This window comes from Pavona decussata, unplaced genomic scaffold (genome assembly GCF_977016875.1).
Source record: "Pavona decussata unplaced genomic scaffold, jaPavDecu1.1 SCAFFOLD_98, whole genome shotgun sequence".
In the NCBI taxonomy this organism is placed as follows: domain Eukaryota; kingdom Metazoa; phylum Cnidaria; class Anthozoa; order Scleractinia; family Agariciidae; genus Pavona; species Pavona decussata.
In genome coordinates this window covers 2,384,479-2,393,034 of record NW_028145514.1, presented here as the reverse complement: position 1 = coordinate 2,393,034, position 8,556 = coordinate 2,384,479, and the positions used below count along the sequence as shown (strand labels likewise).

General features: G+C 36.2%; 1 protein-coding gene across 3 annotated transcripts; it reads right to left on the bottom strand.

Moving 5' to 3' along the window:
- Positions 1 to 722: 722 nt before the first annotated feature.
- LOC146472637 (melanocortin receptor 5-like) lies at positions 723 to 7,635 on the bottom strand. 3 transcript variants are annotated; one of them, XM_085119390.1, is made up of 2 exons: positions 7,371 to 7,635; positions 723 to 2,680 (listed from the first exon to the last, which is right to left on the bottom strand). In XM_085119390.1, the coding sequence occupies exon 2, from the start codon at positions 2,614 to 2,616 to the stop codon at positions 1,693 to 1,695; it is 924 nt and encodes a 307-aa protein (XP_084975516.1). In that variant the 5' UTR covers positions 2,617 to 2,680; positions 7,371 to 7,635; the 3' UTR covers positions 723 to 1,692. The 3 variants fall into 3 exon arrangements, with proteins under 3 accessions (XP_084975516.1, XP_084975515.1, XP_084975517.1); XM_085119389.1 differs by lacking the exon at positions 7,371 to 7,635 and adding an exon at positions 2,773 to 3,114; XM_085119391.1 differs by lacking the exon at positions 7,371 to 7,635 and adding an exon at positions 2,953 to 3,114.
- Positions 7,636 to 8,556: the final 921 nt, after the last annotated feature.

The following is an 8,556-nucleotide window of genomic DNA, read 5'->3' as shown; positions in this document are numbered from 1 at the left end:
GGAGCCTTAATGATACAATTTTGTTCTTAAGTTTTATAAAAATTCATTCTTAGAATACACTCAAACTAACGGTAAAGAGGACCTATGTGCCGACGGAGACGTTAGCGCTAAAAACTCGTCAATGAGAAGCTATACCAGGGCTGATGTTGATTCGAGCTTTCGTTGCGAAGCGTTACTTAATGAGAAGGCTACTGATCGTGAATAATATGTGGGTAGCGTTTTATTCTTGCACTGGTTGCTCTTAACAGCAACAGTGAAACTGAAAGATAAAGTACAATATTGTTTGAAAACTGAAATTGTTATGAAGAACTATAGCAAGCGACCGCAGGAAATGTACGACTTACAATTCTGCAGGCTTGTCCACACTCTTGACACATCATGATTCTTTAGGCGGTCCGCGCTTGATTGAGAGGCGATTGTTTAAATACTTGAGGCTTATTTGCATAACAAGGCACGTACCGCCGAGTTGGCTATGATCAGCCAAAATCTAACAAGCGTGAGTAGAATAATTGTTCGATAAAAAAAACAACAAGTGTCTTGCTGATTTCATTATTCAAGAAAGGCACACCAGAAGACAATTGAATGGCCGCTATTTATCCCAAGGCCACTATCAAAACTCAAAACTCCGTAATTGATAGATGCTGAAACGAAGATCAGAGTTGGGTTTCACCTGAATGCCGGGTAGATGTAGGACATGGAAGACGGAGATGAAAGATATAAGAAAGAACTGGCTGCAAATATTAGGAATTAGTGAATGTAGATGGACAGGCTCAGGACAAGTTCATACAAACAAAAAAGACTCAACCTTAACGTCAGGCAGGAACTATGAATTACACCAGGGTGGTGTAACTCCTTTCTTGAAGCATGACGTACGGAATTTCTAAGCTTATTTTAAAAAGTGGAGATAGACTTCTTGTGTTCTAAACATTTTATTTTATTTTCACCTTTAGTCTCTTTTAAATTTGCCGTGCACCGCCATTTCGGATTCCATGTCGTAGTTTGGATGGTGTACACATATAGAGCGGATATTTGTTCAGGGGCAAGATTTCCGCACAGCCCCAACATTAATTATTTATAAATTTTCCCACTCAAACTCTATTTATCCTCGCTGATTTTTGAAAAGAGTATGACAGTGGTGCAAGTATAATTAATATATGGCACTGTGCAAAACTTTTCTAATTATTTTCGTAAAACACCGAAAACCTCCATCAAGAAACGTTTAGCCGTTGTAATAAGCGCTCATAACATGTTTCATTTCTGCAAACTATCCGTCCATCTTCTACAAAAGGAAGTGGAAAGGGGAACAATAAAAAGAAAAAAAAATGCGGGTCTATAGCTGCTCTGAATTGGCAATTACTCTTATAAAAACAATTTGGCCGGCAAAATTAGCATGCAGCCTTTTACCTTGCGAAGTTGTAATTCGCATTATCCAATGTAAATTTGACAGCATCTGTTTCTTTGGTTTGTAATGAGATTCACATTTGGTCAATATATTACATTTTATTGTTTAGTTTTGCCTTTTTTTTAATTTGACATTTTTATATCACAATATATCACATTTGGTCAATTTTAAGACATTTTATTGTTTAATTTTGCCTGAGTCCATTATTGAAAACAATTACTATAGTTGGAGCTTCCTTTTTACTTGGATCACATTAAAACAAGGAAGTGATATTTTGTTGATTTTTAGCGTCACACGTGACGAAAAAAATTGCGGAGTGTACTTAGATTTGAAAAAACTTTTTCTTTAAGTTCATTAATTCTCCAGCAGTATAGGAATGGATTTAAAGAAGAATTGAAATAAACCGCAGTGGCGCTTAATTGCACTGCAAAGCGAGTAGAGTTGGTGAGTCCAGCGACTAATATCGCAACCAACGATAGTAAAAATGGAATGTAACAGATGAGGAAAAACCCACAGATCCACAGCATGTTGGTCACAGTTCTCCTGTACCGATGCACATTAATACTAGCAGGTTCACTGACGTTAGCTTGTTGACGAATTTGTGCAACGTGATGGCGAAAACCACGCTGAATGCTAAGATAAGAAAGAAGTGCAACCAGACAACAGATGAACAATCCGATTGCACCACAGATTATATTCACTCTTGCACTCAAAAACCATGATCCAGCCCAAAGTGATGCGAAGATCCATTCCGAAACCAAAATGGAAACAGCTCGTCTGAATGTGACGACCTCTTGGTATCTCAAGCGTAGATGAAAGGCGAGAAATCGATCGATGGCAATTGTCACTATCGTAAAAAGCGACGCCGCAGCTACAAAAGATGATGTCCGCCCGTATAAGACACCTATTGCACAGTAATATGTCGGCATTTCCAAAATGATTGTCAAATAATAAGTTATAAACAGAGGAAGAACAACAAATCCAACGACGAGATCCGTCAAAGCCAAACTGCAAAGGAGAGCTTTTGATGGAGAATGAAGAGTTTGGCACTTGTGTAGAGCGGAAAGGATGAGAACGTTTCCCAGAACTGATAAAATTGAAGTCATCACGTTAATAACGCAGGCAAAGATGTAGATAGTTGTTGAGAATTGCTGTAACGCAGGGTAATACAAAGTGCTGGTGGGACCGCACAATGATCCAGATATTTTCGACATTGTGACCAGATGACTTGCTTTTTATTGTCTTGAACGACAGGATTCCCTTTCAGTTTAAGTGGCACTAAAAAATACAGTGTTTGGTAATGTAAAAATCATAAGAAAATTATATGAAATTCATTGAATGCAGGGTACTACGTTTATTTTAGAGGTTACCTGAAGTCTTACATTGAGCTTCTTTAAAGCAGCGGAAAAGATTTTAAGTTCTCCTCCACGGCGAACTTTAAATTTTCAGTGATGGAAATGTATAAATTAAAAAAGGTTGGAATGGTGTGTTTTAGCTTACGTGATGTAAAGAGCTAACACATCATGGTTATTGTAAGGTGTTCTATTTACCTGGAAAATGCTTTCCACCAACTGAACAATGGATAGCAATCTCTCGCGACTTCCACCGGTAGTCAGATAGCGTGCATATATTGTTTTTGTTCAGACGTGATTATAATAACTTTCAACTATTATTTTAAGCAGCCAAGAGCAGCAATCTTTCGTTTCCGCTGATTGTCGGATAACCTGACTAGATTAGTTTAATCGTTTACCTGTATGTCGAAAGTTATTTTTTAAAACCTCTTTATTAATCACATATCCTTGAACGTCAAAAACCTGTCAGGTGATATTTACTTTATTCAGCTTAATTTAAGGAGGAAGCCTACAACCCCTTAAGACTTGTGAATTTTTTAAAGGTTTCTTCGCCATCCTAGTATCTTTTCCTCTTCTTGTTGTTATATGTATAACAAATATACATTTGTCTTTGTTCGTTGTAGATAGTAATATCGTAGAATTTTAGAATTTGGGGCGAATTTTTAGAAAATAGATTATTTAAATTAAGAAGAACGTATGTACACCTGGTTTTTTTTTGTGATTTTAATAAAGTTGCTGGTTGACAAGTTACTAATGTCGCCAGTGATTGCACATAAATTCAATTTTTTCTGACGCGTGCTAATAGTTTTTTTAGGAAGCCAAGCATTATTTGCTATCTAAAAAGGTCTGTGCACGTTTCGGCCATTCAATATTTTTGGTTTACTTTTTCTAGATAAAGAACAGAAAACAGTAAAATCGATACCTTATTTTGTTTTCCTTTCTTAAGTATCTCAAACGATCAAACTGTTTTGGATTCCAACATATCCTTTTCTACATTTTCATAATTTTGCACTGTAAACAATTGTTTGTGTCCATGGAAAACGCCCAAATGTCCTAAATTTACTAGAATATCAAAAGACAATTTCTCTTTACCAAAAACTAAATCCTCGATTTATTTGCAGTTACCTCTTTAAATGGGGCTTGAATGTTACAGAATTTTGTAACCAAATCCTTTATGACCGAGGAAAACCCCCTTTCGGTTTTTAAATAGAATCGTAATACCCAAGTAACAGCATAAGCGTACGTAAGGTTAATGTCACTTCCAAAGTAAGCCAGCAACATTCAAGGAGATGATTTGACAATGAAGGTAACTCAAAAATACACCACTCACCCTAAAAACTGCTGATATTCTATCAGCTGTTATGTCATCTTCTGTGAAGTGTACTCTTTGCTGACCGCGCCAAAGAATGTATGTCCTGTTACTGTACACGTTGAACCCGACCATGTTGCATGAAACAAGATGCAGTTTAGCGGGCTTGAGCCAAATTTTAGACAACCAAAATGCCAATCAAAGCACTACATTGGCCAATCCTGGATTAGAGCCAGACTCCTTTGGTCCGCCACACTCAAATCGTCCCAAGTCGTCCGCGTTCTTAGTAGCTGTATATTGTTTACATACAAAACGAGAAAAGGAAAAACGAAAGTCGACTTCCGTTTTCCTTTTTCGTTTTTGTTTACACACAAACGACAAAAGGAAAAACGAAAGCTGACTTCCGTTTTTCGAGTTTCGTTTTCGTTTTTATACAACACGACAAAAGGGAAAACGGAAGTTGACTTCCGTTTTTTCGTTTTTCGTTTTCGTTTACAAACAAAACTACAAAAGGAAAAACGGAAGCTGACTTCCGTTTTTCGAGTTTCGTTTTTGTTTTCATACAACACGACAAAAGGAAAAACGGAAGTTGACTTCCGTTTTTTCGTTTTTCGTTTTCGTTTACACACAAAACGACAAAAAGAAAAACGAAAATTGACTTCCGTTTTTTCGATTTTCGTTGAATGACTCCTGCATTTGCCAAAGGAGAAATTGTCTTTTGATTTTCTAGTAAATTTAGGATATTTGGACGTTTTCCATGGACACAAACAGTTTTTTACAGTGCAAAATTATGAAAATGTAGAAAAGGATATGTTGGAAACCAAAACAGTTTGATCGTTTGAGATACTTACGAAAGGAAAACAAAAGAAGGTATCGATTTTACTGTTTTCTGTTCTTTATCTAGGAAAAGAAACCAAAAATATTGAATGACCAAAACGTGCACGGACCTAAAAACGGTTTTAAAAATCTTCAGCTGTGTTCCACCTGCAAAAAGGAAGAATACCTTAAACTTTATACAAACCTTGGCTTTATTTCAAAGACCATACCTTTTTCCGCAGGCTTTTTTTGGGGAGGTGCGATAAAGGCAGTGGTGATTTGTTTAGGATGAAGTAAATACTTAAAGATGTAAACTGTTCGGTAAATGTTAAGGTCAATGTACTTTTTGTGTCAAAAACTTTAACGAACTCCTGGAGTATTTATCTGGTCCGACGAATCTAAATAGTGCTGCTTCGTTTTTAAAATATAGTCGACACGAATCTATTATGGATTGAATGTTTTAGTTTTTTTTTCTTCAGGTTTCAACATCCTTCTCTGTTCTTTTAAAAAGGAGCTCTTTAGAGGTATAAGGTGTTATTTATAACCGTATAATTTGTCGTTTATTATTAATTTCCATCAATCACTTTCCGCTGATAAATATTTTTATAAGCTTTTTACTATAACTTTTTGCTTGACTGTCTCCTCCAAATGGCTATAAAGCTATATAGTAAGTGTAGGTTTTTGAGTTTGATTTAATAAATATTTTTGCATTTTAGAGGGCCATAAGTTTTCCAGTTTGTCAGTTTAACCCTCTTAAAATTATGTCTTCTGTTACATACCTTTACCATTTTATGGCTACGGTTGTGTTATTCATGTTTCTTGTGTGTTGCTTTTTGAATATCCTTACTGGATGATATTAGGTACTTAATGACTGGCCCAAGGAAAACAGTAAGTTTTGTTCCCCTCGACCCTCAATGTTCCCCGAAGCGAAACAAAACTCACTGTTTCCCGTGGGGCCAGTCATTAAGTGTTTTGTTATACCTCCCAACTCAGAAATAGAAGAAATTGTATACGGGTGTTACCTTACGACTTTATTAAAAATCTTGAAAGCTTTCGTCCAAATTTTGCTATTTGCAGAAGTCTTTCTACGTTTTCACTGTATTGTTGATGGCCTTGTCAGTAGACTTCGAGTGTTTGTCCCGAAAAAGAAGCTGTTGAATTTCTTCTTCATTTTTTTTTTAAAGCATTTAGTTGCCATGACTGCAAAAAAGTTATTTTCTTTACGTGGGCTGGCACAAAAATCGTGCGAGTCGGAAGTTCAAGTTGTTGTTTCCCTAGGGAGTTGGTGAGTTTTAACCCATGGCACGTGACAAGCTCTCCTACAATTGGAAAACGTATTTGAGTCGGGAGGTATAACAACAAGATTTGTAACCCGGTGATTAATTTCTGCGCTTTCGTATTGGAGAAAACACGTCACGTGGTACAGAGAAAACTACAAGAAAACACAAAGAATTAATGTCACTGTTTTAGATCTTACCTGTTGTAATTCAGTCGCTTTTTAAGTAAATATAGTAAACTAGACAACTTGTATTTATGTGCTTGTAATTATTCCGTGGCCGTCACTCGTTTTTTGACTTTTCCACAGTAAAGCGCGCGCGTTTCCACACGAAAACATTACAAGCGTACAGAAACCTTTAAACTTGAAACCTGGTTTATCATATGACTACTTGTTTTCAAAAGTGTTTGACTTGACCAGACACATAGATGTAAGCATATGCTTATTCGAAAATTTGCGTTTTCACGCTGTCCACGCAGATGTGTTTTTAAAAGTTGACTTTTCCAAAATGTTCCACTTTAGAGACCCCTTTCAAGGTCTGAGCTTTCAACGAGACTTCGTGTGAACAGAACATTAAAGCTCTAAGCCCGGTTGTTCAAAGTCCGATTAAGCTAATCCCGGACTGACCTAAACTTTAATTCGAGTTTGATTACTAATCAATGAAGATTTTTGGAAAAGATCTTTGTCCTTCAGTTTTGACTTAGCCTTTTCTTTGTCTGTAGCTTAAAATTTGCTATTTAAGACATTTTTAAAAAGCGAAATGAAGACCTCGGTTAACTTTTAATCGGGGATTAGCTTTAATCGGCTTTTGAACAACCGGGCCCTGGGAAATATTTCATTTTCAAACAATAACCTAACCGGGTTATAAAAGGCAGTTATCGGGTATGACTAATCCATTTCTTATTTTTGGCTTTTACATCCAATTTTTAAATCCACAATGACTACAAGATCACCATCATTTCGTTCTTCCGACTTTGGGAATAAAGAAGAAGCTTTACAATGAAAATTAATTAACAATGTTGTTGTGGTTGATGTATAACTTCCTGTCCTAGTCCCCTAGCCTTCTAAGTGGCCATGGGAAAAGGAAACGATGGCAATGTTGTGGATAACCGCCCTTGAGAATAAGACGAATTCATCAAACATTTTAAGGTTTGCAAAATTTGAAGCCCATTTCTATCCTTAGAAAAACAACTGTTATTGTGGTTGGTGCCTTACCTATAGTAGTTATAGCTTGGAAGAGGAAATCCAATGCAGCAAAATAAGTCCATTTTTGCCTAGGAATGCTCAAGGCTTCATATGCCGCCAACGAAAAGTTATTAAACTCCTCGACGGTCATGTTGTATTTAGATGCCATGGAATCGTACAGAGATAGTAAAAGTTGGTATTTTGTTTCAATGGTATCGTCCTCCGATTGCTCTACCAGTACAAACAGCCAAGGAACAACGAAGGCAAAGACAGCAAAACCAAGTATCCGAAGAAGCGGTTTTTTGAACAACATCTTCCACTCCTCACACCTGCTCTGCTGGACCAAATTGTCTTCTCAAATCCTTATCATTGGAGTTATTGTTTTATTGCCACGTTCGTAAATAAAAGTGACCTATTGGGTAAAATTTACTGAAAATACCTAAGCCAATAGACTAAATGACGTTTCCATGTCAACCTAAATCCTCTTGCATATTCAAAGACAAATTGAGAGTTAAAAAGAGTGTAATTCAGCTATGTTTCTAGAATCCTTTTGTTTTTGTAATGCATTCACCTTTTCATGACTTTTTGTCTTCCACTCATGACTTCAGTTTCAATCTATATTTGCATTTTTATAAAAAGTTAAAACAATCTTTAAATTTTAATTTAGCTAAAACCGGAAAAAGAATGTCAGCATCTCTTCTTTCTTCTTTTAATAAATAGAGTGAACAACGCAAACAGGATTTGGCTTTGAATTAATTTTTAATCGAGGCGAAAATAAACCCTAGCAGCAAAATTAGTTTTGATCAACCAGAAGGTAAACACTCGGTAGGCAGATTTTTTTTTTCAGCACCAAAATGTAGTATTTGTTACAGGTGATTTCCATTTGTAGTTTTAAATTTTGTCTCGTGGACCGTCTTTCAAATACGCTGGAAATACACTTGCTTAAACATTTGCATTCACAAAATTGTTTACTGAATTGAGCCATTCAACATTAATATGCAGGTTCTCAAAAGTAAGAACACTCCCATACAAGTGTCAGTTTCATTTTTAGTATGAAATCTTTTCCCGCTAAAATAACGAAACCTAGAGACGAGTTGTATCAGAAACTTTTTAGAGCTAAAACAGGCACGAGAAGCGTAAAATAATGACATGCATCACACGTTACGACTCCTTTTCAGCAGGTGTTTATTATTATTATTTGCCTCAGTTGATTTTG